The sequence below is a fragment of the Rutilus rutilus genome (genome assembly GCF_951802725.1).
Source record: "Rutilus rutilus genome assembly, chromosome: 4".
Classification (NCBI taxonomy): Eukaryota; Metazoa; Chordata; class Actinopteri; order Cypriniformes; family Leuciscidae; genus Rutilus; species Rutilus rutilus.
The window spans coordinates 35,842,033-35,861,119 of record NC_140212.1 but is presented as its reverse complement, the minus strand read 5'-3'; the positions used below and the strand labels follow the sequence as shown (position 1 = coordinate 35,861,119).

Sequence of the window (19,087 nt, the reverse complement as noted above, 5' to 3'; positions counted from 1 at the left end):
TTAGTAAATCATTATATCTGTTAATGTTACTATTAATTTAAAGATTCATCTCACAGAAAATAATCATCTCACATATTCACATCATCTCTACCTGAACATTAAGGCTGTGATAGGACTTCCTATTAACATAATCTGCCTCATGTTCCCCTAGCCTAGAGCAGTGGAGATTGGAGCAATAGACTGCATACATGTTGCAATGACTTGGGAATCCTATCATAAGATTAACAGAAGAATAATAAAAAAAAGATTCAAAATAATTCTTAACATGTATTATATTGTATAGTACACTTGTGAAATTTGCTTTAAAAAAAAAGTGTTCATGTGATGTCACCCTATCAATATATCTTACTGGCAATTTGATAAAAGCCCTCTTTTATGGACATGGTCGATAAATGTCCGGGGAACACTAATGAAACTTTTCATGTAGCCTACTCCTGCAGAGCGAGGACCACCTTGCGAATGGTTCGACAAACATATGTTTTCCCCCAGCTTCTGTGCGTCACCCACCGTGCAAGAATGTACCACTTGCAAAAAAAAACAAAAAAAAAACAACGCAATACCATTTGCGGTACAGTAAGTGCATGAATTCGACGTGTTAAATTCTTTATGTGCGGTTCAAGAAGTTTGCAAAGATAAGAAATTCCTTCCGCGGAAAATCTGTATCTTTCATACAAGTAACTATCAAGGGGATTTTGTCTAGCTAAAAACTCTTTCTCTACGAAGTGCTCGTCAAAAAATTTGCGCTGAGACCGGATTTGGAAGAAAAGGTGAAGTCATTGCAACAGACACTTGGAATAAGTTACGTCACCTATATGTTTCTTTGCTCTCAGCTGATTGGTCAAACTTCAGTCTGAGATCTTGAATCCAGAACATAACCTGCCCCGGAGCAGGTTAGCCGTGCAGCGTAAGATACCATGGCAACGAACACCGATTTAAGCCGAGCTACTTTCATAGTACCTAAAACCCAGGGTTGGCGGAAACTAAGCTGAAACATAGCTGGCTAGCCACCTAATCCGGCTTCATGGTACAGGCCCCAGAAGCATCAAGCAATAGGCTTTATGCAAAAAATCACATGAACAAACAGGAAAACAATTACTATCCTTTGGACATTTGGTCCCCACAACAACTAAAAAATGATCTGAAATACACACACAAACAAATATTATAATTGTGTATACTCTCTGCAGTTTCACGCCTTGTATGTATTTCTGTGTCTTGGAATATTGCTTTTGGAAAGCTGAATATCAGTTAATTGGACATGTATCACTGGAAATTTTATTCTCAGTACATTATCAGTTTATGTGTGTTTATATAATCATTCAAAACACTGTTTATCTAAAACCGGGTGCACACTGTGCGATTTATAATAGTCCTTTGCGATTAGTGCTTGTCGGAGTGTACGAACATGATCCTCGCTGTAAGCCATGTCACACTGTAAGATCAGGGTTGTCATTAATGTCAGACTCTACGACAGTCAAGACGCGCTAAAGACGGACACACGCAAGAAAACTTGTCCGGAGTTTTACATCATCAATCAATGACGCGTTCGGTGACAGTGAGCTGCGTTACACACAGGATTGAAATGGTGGCTACAAAGAAATATATTTTGGTCACGGATTGTCTTAAAAAACAAAGACAATTTGTCGGTCGTCCTAGAAGTCACACTGCAGGACTGTGAGTCAAATCTTCTGACACTGCCAGAATTTCATCTGAGGTCAAATTTGATCTTAAGGGTCACTGTCTGTGAACATGTCTAACTAATGTTCAAAGACTTCCGATTGTAACCTAGGATCAGAAGATTCTTGAGGATTTACAAAATTTGTCTCAGATGGCCAAATCACGGCCAAAATCTCACAGCGTGCACCCGGATTTAATTTCAGTGGAGATTAAAGACCTCATGAACACTTACTCTAAATGCTTCAATTCAGTGTTGGTCAGTCCAAAGTCTGTTTGAAATGATTACACAAGTGTCTTTTTTCCATCTGTAAGATTATGAGAAGTATCATTTAGTTAACGTGACCATAATTACAGGAAAAAAATATATATTTTAATGAATAAATCCAGATTCAGAGATAAAGAACTATTTATTTGCACAGTAAATATGTGATGTAAATCAGTGTGTGTGTTTAGGTCTGATCTGAAGCGTTTACTGCCGGCCTGTTTATCAGCCTGACTGTCATTTTTGCTTCTGCACGTGTCAAAAAATACACTATCATTATTGATTTACCACTATATACTTTATGGTGGTTTACACACCCTGGCGGCACCTATGATGAAGCAAAACAAATAAAAAACAATCTTACCAACACAACAAATTCAGACATTTCAGTATAGTAGAGGTCAATGTACACATTATCAAAAGTGCCGATCCTCCCACTTTCCCGTAACTTAGGATATTTTTGCATGTGAAGGAAAACCACACATATAATTATTAACTCGGTGCAAGGCTAAAAGCTTGTGCTGCTATTTTGAACCAATAATCAGAACAAAAAGCAGTTAAAGGTTGACGTGAATAATTCAGTTATTTATCTGACTCCATTTAAGTTGTTGTTGTTCATCTTTTTAGAACTGATATCTCCTCAGTATACCAGATGGCTTAGAAGAACTCGATGTTGTAACAGAAACTTTTGACTCTCTCTTTTCTAGCACTTTAGACAGTTGCTCCTTTGCACTTATAGAAGATTAAAGAAATATATTAATTTCTATAATTCAAATCATATTATAGAATTTATTAAAGAAACACACTTAATAAACAAACTCCAGCTGGTCCAAAACGCAGCAGCTCGAGTTCTTACCAGAACCAGGAAGTATGACCATATTAGCCCGGTTCTGTCAACACTGCATTGGCTCCCTATTAAACATTGCATACATTTTAAATTACATTAAATTAAATTAATATTACATTTAAATTAAAATTACTTTCAAAGCACTAAATGGTTTAGCTCCCCAGTACTTGAGCGAGCTCTTAACACATTATAGTCCTTCACGTCTATTGCGATCTCAAAATTCCGGCCAGTTGATAATACCTAGAATATCAAAATCGACTGCTGGCGGTAGATCCTTTTCCTATTTAGCACCTAAACTTTGGAATAGTCTTCCTAGCATTGTCCGGGAAGCAGACACACTCTGTCAGTTCAAAGCTAGACTATTCTTTAACCTTTAACCACACACATAACACAATATCAATTTCTATAATTCAAATCAGTTAAATAGTTGTTGCTTAAACTAGGTCAGCTAGAACTGGGAAAACTTCCCATAACACCCTTTGTACTTGTTACATCATAAGAAGAATGGCATCTACGTTTATATTAGTTTCTTTGTTTATCCCAAGGTTACCGCAGTCAGCCGGATCCGGGCCTTATCCAGATCAGATGGTGGACCTACACTTAGACACGACCACAGCGCATCCCTGAATGTCAGCAGAGATTGTGTTAACTAGACTCTCCCCTGTAAGGCCTCATCGACACGACAGCCATCGGCACTGATCCTCAACAAACCCGTCTCTATACCAGCGTGACTCCGATCTTCAAACAGAGGGAACTGGATAATATTCTGAATGTTCCAATCTAATCTGATTTCTGACCTGTAATGCTGCCTGAATCATAATCATACACTGTTTGTTTGTTGGCCAGGTTTCTCCCAAGGTTTTCTTCTATTTATATCATCTGATGGAGTTTTGGTTCCTTGTCACTGGCTTGCTTAGTTGGGGACACTTCTTATTCTTGATCTGACTGCTTCGACAACATTATATGAGAACTGAACCGAGCTGGACGATGACATCACTGTTTTCTCTAGAGCTGCTGTACAGCCAAAACAAACTTTGTTGCATTATTTTCCATTATTTTTCAATCTGTATTGTAAAAACTGCTATATAAATAAAGGTGACTTGACGGGAAAATATAGTATTTAACCTTAACGCTAGGATAACGAAAGTTACAATCACTTTAGTTTTCAATATTATCAGTGGTAAAAGGAAATATTCTCAAAGCCTTTAAAGCAGGGAAAGTTATTTATTAAGCTACATGTTTAAATATACAGATGTAGCACCCTGCTAAATTTATATATTGTTTATTTTGTGTTCTGTTAACAGAAATACAATATATCCTGAAATATGGGCCAGTTCAATTGTTCCTGGTGTGTAATACGTTTTTGTATTAATACGTGTTAATGCAGTTATAAAGTGGAGGTGTTAAAATATCCTCTGTTGTGAGTAACCTTTGAACCCTCTGTCATTTTATTTTGTATTGGGTGGCCAGGTGTCAGTTTTGTTTGTTATCCAATCAGTGCCATCCAGAGAGCAGTTAGGCAACCTATCGGGTTGTTGAGGGGGCGGGACAAAAAAATAGAGCGAGACTGAAAACAAGAGTGACGAGAAAAGAGAACCGGAGAGATAGTTACGAGCTAAAGTTAGTTCTAAGTTCTGTATGATTGATATATTATTGGTCATCGAAGTTAAGAGCCAGGGGGGGATTTTTCTTGGGTTTTTTTGTGTGTGTATCCCTGTTAAAACGGGAAAGTGAGCTTTGTTTTGGAGCTGGTTAAATTGGTCACGGAGATTCTACTGAAGTGAAACTAATACATAGCCATGTGCGAACTGCTAATACATAGCCATGTGCGAACTGCTACTACATAGCCATGTGCGAACTTCTTCTATATAGCCAGAAATCCACTTTGCCACCGAGTTTCTGAGTGAGTATGGACATTGTGAACTAAGATGAAATTGACATTTTTGGACAAGATATAGTTAAACTCATTTGATTTTGTGAACTTTTGGCTAGTGTGCGTCAGATGCTGCTACCCATGTTGCTGCAATAGATGTGCTCAGGATTCGCGCTGCAGGCCGGAGGTGTCGCGTTTGCACATGGACGAACGCCGAACGGAGCTTCAGGACGGGTTTCCTCACTGCGTGTCTCACCATTGGACGGAACGGTTTGGATAGACGGTCACTATAATCTTTCTGTTACTGAGGAATCGTGAGTACAGACAATATTATTTGGACAGATTTCAACTGAGCTCCAACAAGCGCGCCAACATTGTGGTACCACAAAACTGAGACGTAAAAGTAGAAAAAACCCTGGGGTATTGTTCATTGTTATTTCATTTGGAACATGAGGACACTTTAAAAGGTTAACTCACCTAGTTCTGAAAAAAAAAACCAATATAAATACATTTTGAGTATAACATTCAATCGTTGTGGTCTGATATTTAAGTGTGTGCGATTGAAATGTCATTGGTTGTGATTTTAGTTTAAATTTTTTTTTTGCAAATAAGGGTTATAGTGGCTAAGTATATGTGCATGGGAGTTTTATGCTCACAGTGAAAACAAATCAAAACAAACGAACACAGTATAGCTATATTTAAGCTAACCAGGCCTCTCTACACTCTAGCAAGAGTCGCATGCCCGAAGTTTAGTTGCTGTGAATACATCCTGATTTTAAATTCTAGTAACCTCTCACCAATTCATTCCCCATGCACATGATAAGTCCTTAATAAAGTGGAATTGTGTAGGAGGGTTACACAGACATTAGAATGGAACAACATACTGAAGAGATAAACTTAACTGTAAAAAAATAATGCACTGCTGTGAAGGAGAGACTGTAAAAGCCTTTCTTGTAGTATGCGGTTATGCACCAGTGTACAGGAGTAGCAGGGTTAAAGCCTTTCTCCAAGATCAACAGTTAACTTTCCTTCTTATACTCTGAGCAAAGTATTGTTAAACATCATCGGAATACCAACACTAAAACCAGCTGACAGGAAACTGAAAGATAAGGCAAATGGTTGGAGATAAAAAGAGGGAGAATACATTAACATATTCTCCTCAATGCATGTTTAAAGTCATTTTTCTCAGTGCCTTTTTAGGGCAGAGACTAAGTGCCCAGAAGGGATATGCAGCCTAGACCTTAGAGAAGTCTTTGGGTGCCGACTGAGCTGTTAACTTGTCCAAATACCCGAGAAATGGACCCCAAACAGCAGAAAACTTTTCAATAGAATCAGTCCTCAAAAGTCGAAGTCTTTCCATCTGTATGACAGAGATCATATCCATAATCCACATCTGGAAGGAAGCGGGTGAGGGTGACTTCCAGTTCTTAAGCACAAGTCTCTTTGCCACGACCATACCCAGCATTAAGGACTGTTTCAATGCACCTGAAAGGCAAGAGGTGCGCTGTGAGAGGCTGAAGATGGCAAGTTCAGCATCCGGTGGAAGAGGCTGGAGTACCAGTGAAAAATGCTTGACCAAAATCTAGACAATAAAGGGCAAAACCAAAAAGCATGAGAAGCTGTATCCTCTGCCACCTTACACCTGTCACACATTGGTGAAACGGAGGGGAAAATTTTATGCAATTAAGCTTTGGTGTAATGTAAGCGGTGAATAACTTTGAACTGGATCAGTTGGTGTCTGCTATTGACTGAACAAGCATGTATCGTGAACAAGCATGTATCGTAGCCAAGCACCTGTCCCACGTGTCATCGGAGAGCTCAACTCCTAGATCTTCCTCCCAGGCCTCTTTAAATCTTACAGTAGGGGCTGAGAGGCAACTTCCAAATAAAGAAACAAATTTAGAAATAAGACGTACAGAGCCAAGAGGATTAAAAAAAAACATTGAAAAAGACATGTTTCTCCGGGAGGAGTTCAAAATTACAAATTTTGGACTTCATATAAAGTCTGATTTGTAAATAACGAAAAAAATGTGCATGAGGCAAATCAAAATTCTCTCTTAACTGATTAAAAGATGCAAACCGTCCCTCAATATAAAGATCTTTAATGGAACCCAAACCCTTTTCCCTCCAGACATGATAAGTTCTATCAGACCATGGGGGTAAAAAGGACTGATTGTAACAAATTGGCGAATGAACAGAGGTCTCCGGCAGGGACAGAACTTTTCTCACTTGATTTAAAATTTTGACAGAATGTTTCAAAACAAAGCTTAATTTATTTAACTCTTTGGGCTTATCCAATTTGGAGAACAGCAGTGCCGTTAAGGAGGTGCCAACAGCCAGGTTGGTCACCATTTGTACCCACAAGGGCCTCAGGGGTCTGATTACCCGGTGTCCCCTTCAGTCAGAACATTAAAGCCCTAATATTGGCAGCCCAATAATAATGTTTAAATACTGGCATACCCAGACCACCCAAAGACTTGGATTTTTGTAGATGACTCTTAGAAATCCGGTGGGTCTTATAATTCCAAAAATAAGACAGGATTATAGAATCCAGTTCCTTAAAGAAAGCAGATGTAAGAAAAATAGGGTGATTTTTACACAGATATAGGAATCTAGGAAGAGAAACCATTTTAATTGAATTTATACGGCCAAACATAGACAAAGGTAAAATTTTCCAATTCCCTATATTACTTTTGAGCTTAGAAAGAAACTCCACAAAATTTTACTTAAATATTAATTTGCGATCTTTGGGGATTGTCAGTCCAAGATACATGAAATGATCCCTAACTATCTTAAATGGCATATTCTCCAAAAAAACAGGGCTGTAAGTCTCAGAGAGAGGCATAAAGTTACTCTTTGACCAATTAATGGTATATCCCGATAGTCTCCCAAAGGAAGTAATTAAATCTAAGAGAATGGGAAATGATCTCTGAGTTCCGCAAATATAATATTATATCATCAGCATACAGGCTAATAAGAGCTTCCCTGCCCCCCACTTCAAGACCCGTGATATCTGTATGACGCCTTATACTTAGGGCGAGAGGCTCTATCGCAATGGCAAAAAGGGCAGGTGAGAGGGGACAACCCTGTTGCACTGAGCGCTGCAAGGGGAACCTAGGCGACCTGTCTTTGTTAGTTAAAACTGAACACATTGGCCTGGCGTATATTAATCTGACCCATGATATAAATGCCTCGCCAAACCCAAACCGAGAAGTCAACAGACATGGTCAGGGGACTGTGATCAGATATCAATATACTGTTGTATTTGGTATCAATAACCTGCGAAATTAACTGGGAATCAACCAAAAAATAATCTATTCTACTATACAATTTGTGGACATGAGAGTAGTAAGAGTAGTCCCTATCAGCAGGGTGCTGAACTCCCCAAATGTCCACCAAATTCCTGCATTTAAGCAGGTTGTTTAAAACCTGTACGGACGCAATTCCGGGGGGAGGGCGAGTGGATAGTCTATCCAAGTAAGGGTCTAAATAACAATTCAGATCTCCCTCGATTATTATTTTGGAATTACTTAAATAATTCATTATTAATTATTAAGTCAAAAACCCTCTTGAAAAAATGAGGGTCGTCAGTGTTTGGACCATAGATGTTTAAGAACCAGATGTTTATGGTTCCAGATACAATAATAAATCTGCTGTAAGGATCAGTGACCATAGAGGAAAGTTTAAATGGAATGCTTTTCCTAAAAAGAATGGCCACCCCACGAGCATGGGAAGTGAACGGTGATTGATAGACCTGTGATATCCAACTGCACCTCAATCTACGCTGCTCTGTCGTTTTAATATGGGTCTCTTGCAGAAAAATCACATCTGCTGATAATGATTTAAGGTGTCTAAATACTTTTTCTCTTTTTATAGAATGTCCAAGCCCCTTAACGTTCCAAGAGACCAATGTCACGTTTTCCCCCCCAATCAATGCCTAGGCATTTAAAAAACATAATTAAATCTTAGAATTGGCATCCACCTTTGAAAACATAACATGACTAGCAGCATCCGAAGAATACATTGTAAAAGACTAAACAAAAAAGTAAAAAGCACAGACGAATAAAAAGACAGCAAATAAAAATAGGATAAACAAGTCCGAGCCAGAAAGAACAACAACCCCCAACTTACCCCACCCGCCTTCGTGTCTACCCGAACCAGACACACAATTCCCAGTTCCATCCAGAAAGGAGCTGCCGGGCAGTTATCAAAAAACAACACCTCCGGGAAAAAAGAACACCTCCCCAAGGCCTCAATTATGTGATCACAGACAGAATATTGCCGCAAAAAATAAAAAAATAAAAAAAATAAATAAAAAAATAGAAATAATAAAATAAATAAATTAAAAAGGGGAAATTAAAATAAACAAATGGGTAACTATCAATACATAAAATGTGTAAAATGAGTTAATTAAATTAAAAAATAAACTAGAAAGGAGGTACAGAATTATTTATTTATTTTTCATCTTAAAAAAAAAAAAGAAAAGCTGAAAGTACTACCCCCAAAACTGAAATTAAATGGAGTCAGATTAAATATATTGGAGTCAGATAAATAAGTGAATTATGCACGTCAACCTTTAACTGCTTTTTGTTCTGATTATTGGTTCAAAATAGCAGCACAAGCTTTTAGCCTTGCACCGAGTTAAGTTGTTGTTATTCGTCTTTTAATAACTGATATCTCCTCAGTATACCAGATGGCTTTGAAGAACTCGATGTTGTAACAGAAACTTTTGACTCTCTCTTTTCTAGCACTTTAGACAGTTGCTCCTTTGCACTTATAGAAGATTAAAGAAATATATTAATTTCTATAATTCAAATCATATTATAGAATTTATTAAAGAAACACACTTAATAAACAAACTCCAGCTGGTCCAGCAGCTTGAGTTCTTACCAGAACCAGGAAGTATGACCATATTAACTCGGTTCTGCCAACACTGCACTGGCTCCCTATTAAACATTGCATACATTTTAAATTACACACTATTTCTTTAAGAAACACACTTAATAAACAAACTCCAGCTGGTCCAAAACCCGGAAGTATGACCATATTAGCCCGGTTCTGCCAACTATTAAACATTGCATACATTTTAAATTACATTAAATAAAATTAATATTACATTTAAATTAAAATTACTTTCAAAGCACTAAATGGTTTAGCTCTGCAGTACTTGAGGGAGCTCTTAACACATTATAGTCCTTCACGTCTATTGCGATCTCAAAATTCCGGCCAGTTGATAATACCTAGAATATCAAAATCAACTGCTGGCAGTAGATCCTTTTCCTATTTAGCACCTAAACTACTTCTATAATTCAAATCAGTTAAATAATTGTTGCTTAAACTAGGTCAGCTAGAACTGGGAAAACTTCCTATAACACCCTATGTACTTGTTACATCATAAGAAGAATGGCATCTACGTTTATATTAGTCTCTTTGTTTATCCCAAGGTTACCGCAGTCAGCCGGATCCGGGCCTTATCCAGATCAGATGGTGGACCTACACTTAGACACGACCACAGCGCATCCCTGAATGTCAGCAGAGATTGTGTTAACTAGACTCTCCCCTGTAAGGCCTCATCGACACGACAGCCATCGGCACTGATCCTCAACAAACCCGTCTCTATACCAGCGTGACTCCGATCTTCAAACAGAGGGAACTGGATAATATTCTGAATGTTCCAATCTAATCTGATTTCTGACCGATAATGCTGCCTGAATCATAATCATACACTGTTTGTTTGTTGGCCTGGTTTCTCCCAAGGTTTTCTTCTATTTCTGTCACCTGATGGAGTTTTGGTTCCTTGTCACTGGCTTGCTTAGTTGGGGACACTTCTTATTCTTGATCTGACTGCTTCGACAACATTATATGAGAACTGAACCGAGCTGGACGATGACATCACTGTTTTCTCTAGAGCTGCTGTACAGCCAAAACAAACTTTGTTGCATTATTTTCCATTATTTTTCAATCTGTATTGTAAAAACTGCTATATAAATAAAGGTGACTTGACAGGAAAATATAGGTTTTACCCTAACGCTAGAATAACGAAAGTTACAATCACTTTAGTTTTCAAAATTATCAGTGGTAAAAGGAAATATTCTCAAAGCCTTTAAAGCAGGGAAAGTTATTTATTAAGTTACATGTTTAAATATACAGACAGTAGAATGGAACAACATACTGAAGAGAGAAATTTAACTGTAACAAATAATGCACTGCTGTGAAGGAGAGACTGTAAAAGTCTTTCTTGTATTATGAGATTATGCACCGGTGTACAGGAGTAGCAGGGTTAAAGCCTTTCTCCCAGATCAACAGTTACCTTTCCTTCTTATACTCTGAGCAAAGTATTGTTAATACATCGGAATACCAACACTAAAACCAGCTGACAGGAAACTGAAAGATAAGGCAAATGGTTGGAGATAAAAAGAGGGAGAATACATTAACATATTCTCCTCAATGCATGTTTAAACAACAGCACCTAGATTGTACATTATTATACTTTAATATAAAGTTCACCACAATTCAGTTCAGATTATAAACTGTCCGATGAGACCAAACATGACATACTTGCATGTTAGAAAATACTAGTAGATAAATAATGGAAAGCACATGTGTCCTGTGAAGCAAATGGAATGATGAAAATTATGAAATGATGTGTCATAAAACACCCTACTTAAGGGATAGTTCATCCAAAAATTAAATATCTTGAGGATTTTCCTTTGGCTGCTTGTGTTTTTTTTTTTTTTTTTTAATCTCAATTTTCTCTTCTTTATATGTTATTCTTCTGTGTTCTGTAAAGCTGTGCAACAATTTGCATTTTAAAAGGTGATGTACAAATAAATTGAAATTGAATTGTAATTGTAATATAAAATGCTTTGGATTAAAGCATCTGCCAAATTTATAAATGCAAAACCCATGGGAACCCATGACTAAGTAATAATTAGATAAAGATAAAAACACGGCTCACTTTATGGTACTGTAAAACAATCCAATATCAACGTTATCTACTTATCTTAAGAGCATAAATCCACTTTCCCAAAATCTAGGGCATTCTTTTACATGAAAAGTTGTAAATCAGGTTAATAATTACATTTAACCTATTTTTACGTCATTAAATTCAAGTTGACGAGTTCTGTGCATTGATTCAGTTTTACATTTGTTGATACAGGAAGTTGTTGCATGTGGAGGAAAAATAACATTTAAATGAGTTTTGTTTGTTTGATTTAACACAAGTTGAAATCCAGCAACATTTGTGGCATGAAATCACAATTATATTACTATTTTATATTATTATAATAATATAATTATATTAATCAATCACTATTAAATTGTGAGATCAAACAACCCATTCATGCGACTGGAGGCTTCTGGGATTTTCCCTTCGCATGCTACAAGGATGCTGACCGCTGATCTATCTATCTATCTATCTATCTATCTATCTATCTATCTATCTATCTATTTTATTTAGTTAGTTTATTTGTCAGGGACAATGTACAAAATACATTAATATTACTAAAAGATGTTTTGTACCAGAGTTAGCAAAAGCTATTTTCCATCTGCAGTCCCCAATACTATCTATGTATCTATATATTTATTTATTTTTTAAGGGAGAGAGATGAATCAGAGTTATTTTCTGTTGAGATCAACATAGTGCTACAAATGTTGTGAATAGAGATAAACATCTACTGAACCCGGAACATTCCTTTGATTGTAATTAACAATTAACTTGAACTACTTATTTTTCTGAAGCAATATAAATGAAGTACAAAAGACAGTAAATCAGGACGCTATAAAAGGAACATGAGAGGCTCTGAGGATGACAGAGCAAGAGCTGGAGACAAACATCAGTGAAGAATGAAGGGTTTAGTATGTTTACTGCTGCTGTTGGAAACCTTTGTGTGTGTCGTACAGCATCAGGTAGATGGAGGACTCAATGAGAATGAGATCAGTCAACAGCTCAGATCTGAGGACGGAAGACAGAATCCACCTCAAACAGACACTTTGAGAGATGAAGCTTCAACTGACAGCCAACAAAACTGTTGCTTCACTGACATCCATGCAGCGCTGAGAGAACTGACCGCCACAGTTACAGAGCAGAAAGTGAACATCAGAGAACTGACCGCCACCGTTACAGAGCAGAAAACCATCAACAGAGAACTGACCGCCACCGTTACAGAGCAGAAAACCATCAACAGAGCTTTAGAGATGCAACAGACGTTCATCCTGGAAGAGCTCAAGAAGAAAAATGATGGTACCTCACCAAAACATTCATTCTTTTATCAATGATCCTCAAAGTGAATCACAAAAAAATACATTGCATAGTGTAAATGTTAGTTTAAAGTTGAGTGTATACTGTGTAAATTGTGTTATCTATTACAATAAACAGTGTAAATGTAATTTAACAGAATCATTATTCCTTCACAGAAATATCAAATCTTACTCTGGGTCAAGTGGAGTTGAGAAAGGAAAATGGAGGTGAAACTTCTTGAATATATATTAAATTGATATTAAAGTCAGTGTATACATTCTCAGTGTAAAAGAGTAAAATATCACAATATTTCTTATGTTTTTCAATAACAGACAGAGAAATAGCTTTTTCAGCTTCACTGATGCAATCTGGCGATGGATATATTGGTCCTTTTACCACTGAAATCACACTAACCTACAGGAACGTCTACACAAACATAGGGAATGCCTACAACCCAATTACAGGTAATGATCAATGAAATGAGTCATAAAACTCAGTTTATAATAATGAAAACTCTTCTGCTCCATTCAGACCTCTCCGCAGTTGTGTAATGTGTATTAGAGAATTAAATGATCTGCCATCTTTCAAAACTATTACACAGTGTGTTTGGTGATTAAGCAATGATGCAGGAAACATCTGATTCTGTATCTCTTGTTATTTGATTTAGGTATTTTCACAGCCCCACTGAAAGGAGCGTACATGTTCAGAGTCTCTGTATTTTGTCATGGTGGAACTCCAGCAAGTGTATCCATTGTTAAGAATGGAGAGCGTGTGGTTTCAGCACATGATGTTCAGGCTCAGGATCGGTCAAACTCCTCTAATGGAGTTGTGTTGATCCTGGAGGTTGGAGATGTTGTCTATGTGAGACTTTGGTCTGGCGCGAGGATATATGATGACCAGAATAACTACAGCACCTTCAGTGGTTTCCTACTGTTTCCTTTAAGATAACAGGAGCTTTGCAGAATGTGATTCCAATAATACTGAACTTTCAGTGTATGATTTAATTGAAATCATGAAGTATCATTGACATATGAATCTGTATTAATGAGAACTAATGTGTGTTTGAAATTTGCAATAGATTACTGTATAAAAGTCTGAAATGTCTATAAATGTAACTTTGTAGTTTCAGCACTGAGACAGACAGGACCCATGAATACCACATGTGACTCAAAAGTGTTTTGATAAAGTATTAAATCTAGAATGTTAAATAATATCTTTTTAAGTGTAGTTTGTAACTGATCCTTGATCTGTATCTCTCAATCCTTCATAAATAAACAAGAGAATAAAGAGACATTGTGGCATTTTCTTTTCCTCATATTTGTGTGGCAAAAGAGGTGGTGTTATAAAGGGTTAAATAGATTTTGTACTCTATTATACTGATTCCAAAAGGAACGACTACCCCAGCCGGGATTAACTACCCGGGAAAGACCCAAGGGCCCACAGGTTCGATTTTTCACAAGATGACCCAGAGACGTGGATACTTGTTATAAAAGGTATAAATCTTTATTAAACAGTCAATTCGTTAAATTGTCTCATTCACTAGAGGAATCATAAAAAGGATCAGCCACAAGAAGCAACTAGCACTGTGAAATAAGTTTATCAAACACAAAAGAAAGAGACAAACAAACAAAGAGCTTGGGCTTACCAATAAGGAGGCAGGCAGACTAGATGCCGGGCTTTAAAGTAAGAATAACTTGAAAAGTTCCCTTGGCCTTTGGAATTAAAATAGCCCCACATCATCACATAGCCTTCACCATACCTAGAGATTGGCATGGAGTACTTTCATGAAGTAACTGGCCTTTAAAAATAAAAATCTGCCTGCCTCTATGGGAATTTAACATAGGGGTGTCCAGACTTATGCACCATGTATTTTAAGGAAGAACATTTATTTATTTACGATACATTATTCATTCACAAAGAAAATTGGTGTCCTTAAAGGTTGGATTTTTCCTATTTTTTTTAATTAAGGCATTAAGTTCAATTTCCAAAAGTTGATTTTTTATTCCTCTTTTTAGTGAACTTTAGCATGGGTGTCTAAACTTATGCATAGCACTGTATTAAAATAAGTTGCTAAATAAATAAGATTATTGTCTTTGTATAGTGTATTATAATAGTGTATTAGTTCACCCAAAAATGTAAAAAGTGTTATTTACTCAACCTCATGTCGTTCCAAACCCGAAACACTACGGAGCCCCGCACATGACATGCAAGAAAAAAAGTAAATTGTGCGCACAATTTAATAATTCATTCCCTCTATTTGCTAAATCGTGCGCACGTTTAAAAAATTTTTTCTTGCATGTCATGTGTGGGGCTCCGTACAACACAAATAAAGATATTTTTTATTAAATCTGAGAGGTTTCTGTTCCCCCATTGACAGCTACGCAATCACCACTTTGACATTTCAAAAAGTTCATAAAGAGATTTTTTTATTCGCTTTGGTACTATTTTCACAAGTTAGGTGTACATTTTCAAAACTCTTAGTGCTAATATCACAACAGATCATCAAAAGTGCATGATTCTTATTATTCTATAACATCTTTTCTCTTATCTCTGAAAATATCTTGGCAAAATCCCCTTGTTTAGTGCAGAAAAACAGCGATTTATAGTGTCAAGCTAAAAATACTCTCTTTCTCTAATGCATTCTATGCGACCATTTTCTCTAACGCCCGGCAGAGGTGAAAAAAAACAAACAATCGCCGTATATCCCATACACCTGTCGGTCTCTTAACACTACAGTGAATGTGTATATTGCGCATTTCGCGCCAATCCTGTTTAAACTATAACGTCACGCAGTTTTATAACAATCGCGAGATGGACAAGAAGCATCTCGACAGTGACAGTTAATTAAACCCGTTTTTCTCAAAATTCCGTTCCAGAAAATCATAGCGATCGGCCGACTTCAGATAAACATAACTTTTGCTACCAACAAGCTATGATAAAAATAAAAGCAGATTTGGAAAGGGCTTAATACCAGCTTCCATGTGATATCAAAATCTGTAATAGGTAAAATTTCACCATGTGGTGGGTTTTCCCAGATCGCATCACGTTTCATCATGTTTTCAATTGTGTAAGTACAATACACAAAATCACAAAGTATCCATTTCACAACACAAAATAAGTGTTTCATCTACATAAATGTTTCATTCACAGTAACTGCCTTTCATAAAGCTCTTACTATCAAACTTTTGATTTGCATCTCTTCTTGTTCAGTTTAATACATGTGTCTATTTTTTAATCCAACTGATCTTACAGTTTTTTTTATTCGCTTTGGTACTATTTTCACAAGTAAGGTGTACATTTTCAAAACTCTTAGTACAAAAATCCAAACTGAACACACTTGAAACGCAGCTAGTCATTCTTTCAAAACCTGATGTAATGCTTACAGTCAGTTGCATATGTTTTGAGTCCACCTAATCATTGTTTCAAACACAAGATTTTTGTAATATGTAATGAGAACATTTGGTTTAATCACCGAAACACAACAGTATGATCTTCTTTCAATTTAGTACTTTTAACAATCAGTTCATCCAACAGCAAGCAATGCAAGATACATGTTTCAAATCGGCTTTAGAAGTGCTAAAAAACAGATTACACAGTTTTCACATTAGGTAATACACTTACATTACCCAACATTTACATAATCTATAATTTCCAAAATATCCATCCTATGTGTGAAGACATCTTCTACAATCATTTGGGCAAATTAGTTTTTATTTTTCAGATATAATTGTAACATAGGTATACTTTCTATAATGAAATGTAACTAAATGAGAACAAAACATAACATATAGTGCACACATTCCATTCATTTGGATCAATCAAGCCTGTCTTGACCATTTGGCCATAGATTCTCGTCCACATCACAATGAATGTTATCATTGTTCATGCACCTTGGAAAAAACCTTTTGGCATGACGAATCCATGCTTGAAATTGGTCTACACTGATGTCATCACATGCATCATCCATGGCCTGAAGGAGGGTGGCACGCTCAAGGGGTTGACGATCATAGACCTTCCACCTCCATGCTGAAAAAAATTCCTCAATAGGGTTGAGGAAAGGAGAGTATGGAGGCAGGTAGAGGGTCATGAATCGGGGATGGGCCTGAAACCATGCTTGAACCACCTCTGCGTGGTGGAACCTGACATTGTGCCACACAATTCCATACGTGACCCCTTCACCTTGACAGGCCAGCTCAATTTCATTGAGAAACTCAATAAGATGTGCAGCATTATAGGAGCCAAGTAATGGCCTACGTCCTACAACACCATCTTCAGAGATAGCTGCGCACATGGAGATGTTTCCTCCACGTTGTCCAGGCACTTGGACAGTGGCCCGTTGGCCGATGATGTTTCGTCCACGGCGACGAGTTTTGGCCAGGTTAAAGCCCGCTTCATCAACAAAAATATACTTGTGATGGTTCACATCAGCGTTAAGCACCATAACCCTCTAAAAAATATATTTTGGTTAGTTCTTTTTACAGTGTTGTTCCAATATACATAATACAGTATTACATACTGTAAGTGACGCATCGAATAGTAACAGTAATATAGTGCAGTACCTGAACATACTCAGCCCTTAGTTGTTTCACCTGGTCATTGTTTCTCTCAAAAGGCACCAGGTAAATGTGTTTCATTGATACCTGGTGCCTCTTTAAAAGACGGCCTACTGTTGGTAGGCTGATGGATGCCACATTGGCAAAGGTGTTATTGTTCTCCTCAATTGCCTGCTTTATTTCTGACAGCCGTATATCATTCCTGGCCCTCACCATTTCCACCACTGCCCAGTCTTGCTGGTCGGTCAGCACACGGCCGCGGCCACCACTGTGGGGTTTTCTGTCAATTCTAAGCATAGAACAGAGTATACTGTCAATAGATCATACTGTACGAATACTGTAACATGTCTGATGAATTTACATGCATTACAATTTACTGTAAATGTAATAGTTTACATCCTCCACACTTACCGGTTTTCTTGGCGAAAAGTTCGGATGATAGAATTGACAGTTGATCTTTTGAGATTTGGATCAACTAATCTGGCAGCCTCTGCCATAGTAAAGCCTCGGTTCACCACATGATCAACAATGATGGCCCGGACTTCATTAGAGACAACAGTTCTGCCTCCCTCTCTCTGATGACCAACCCTTTGACGGGCCCCATGGCCACCTCTCTGTTGGTGCCCATGCCCACCTCTCCGACCTCTCTGTTGGTGCCCACCTCTCTGACCTCTCTGTTGGTGCCCACCTCTCTGTTGGTGCCCACCTCTCTGACCTCTCTGTTGGTGCCCACCTCTCTGTTGGTGCCCATGCCCACCTCTCTGACCTCTCTGTTGGTGCCCATGCCCACCTCTCTGACGGATCCCTTGTCCACGAGCTCTTCCTCTTCCTTGCTGTCTATCCTGCTCCATGTTGAAAGAAATTGCCAGTGTTTACACCCCCACTTTTATATATGGTGACCAATTGTGGTTACCACTATGTGAAATCAATTAGCAATAACGAGTATTCATCATGTGTGGTTACACGTAATTTCTATGTTCGTACAAACACATTTTATTTACTGTATGTAGTTCTCAAAATCCATATACTGTATATTGCTGAAATGAAAATCTATAGGTTTACCAAACGGTTCTGTGATTGACCATTAAGATCAGTTGTATTAAGTGTTGGTCATATGTATTTACGCAAATCAATTGAGAGGCATATCAAAAGTATTGTGAGCATTGCATTGTGAACGACAATTACTTCATATGAAAGGTATTTCTTTGATGACACACTAGCTACGTTTACATGGACACAATCGGAATGAAATCAATTCGATTGATGAATCCGAACAAGGTGTTTACATGAATGATAAATAAAGTAATCGGGTTGATGTGCGCGTTTATATGTCACAAGTTTCAAATCGGATCTGATGTTTGACATGCGCACACTGCACGAATATACAGAGTTTCCCGCTTTTCGCGCATAAATATTCTCCTCTATTGGTTCTTTATTTGTTTTAAAAAGCAGACGTAATATTAATTCGTCTCTGGTCATAACTTAGAGCATATTAACCGTTTTGCCGTGCCGCTTATTGATCATGCAGTAAAAACGCCCCTCCCCGCGGCCAAAACCAGACGTCTGTGGATGAGAATCCAAAACAAGGACTGGTGGGACGTTGTCCTGCTTCACTTCACAGACGCGCGAGTGAAAT

At 37.6% G+C, this 19,087-nt stretch overlaps 1 protein-coding gene across 4 annotated transcripts in view; it reads left to right on the top strand.

The window, feature by feature from the left end:
* LOC311289759 (uncharacterized protein) overlaps window positions 1-14,174 on the top strand; it is a 123,701-nt gene extending 109,527 nt beyond the window's left edge. For 2 of the 4 annotated variants that reach the window (XM_084408009.1, XM_084408011.1), the window contains exons 2-4: window positions 13,075-13,125; window positions 13,231-13,362; window positions 13,566-14,174. In XM_084408009.1, coding sequence (XP_084264135.1) covers window positions 13,075-13,125; window positions 13,231-13,362; window positions 13,566-13,846 — 464 coding nt within the window. In that variant the 3' untranslated portion in view covers window positions 13,847-14,174. Of the gene's footprint in view, window positions 1-12,494; window positions 12,902-13,074; window positions 13,126-13,230; window positions 13,363-13,565 lie in introns of those variants that run through there. The other 2 variants (XM_084408012.1, XM_084408010.1) reach the window with 2 other exon arrangements.
* Window positions 14,175-19,087: the final 4,913 nt, after the last annotated feature.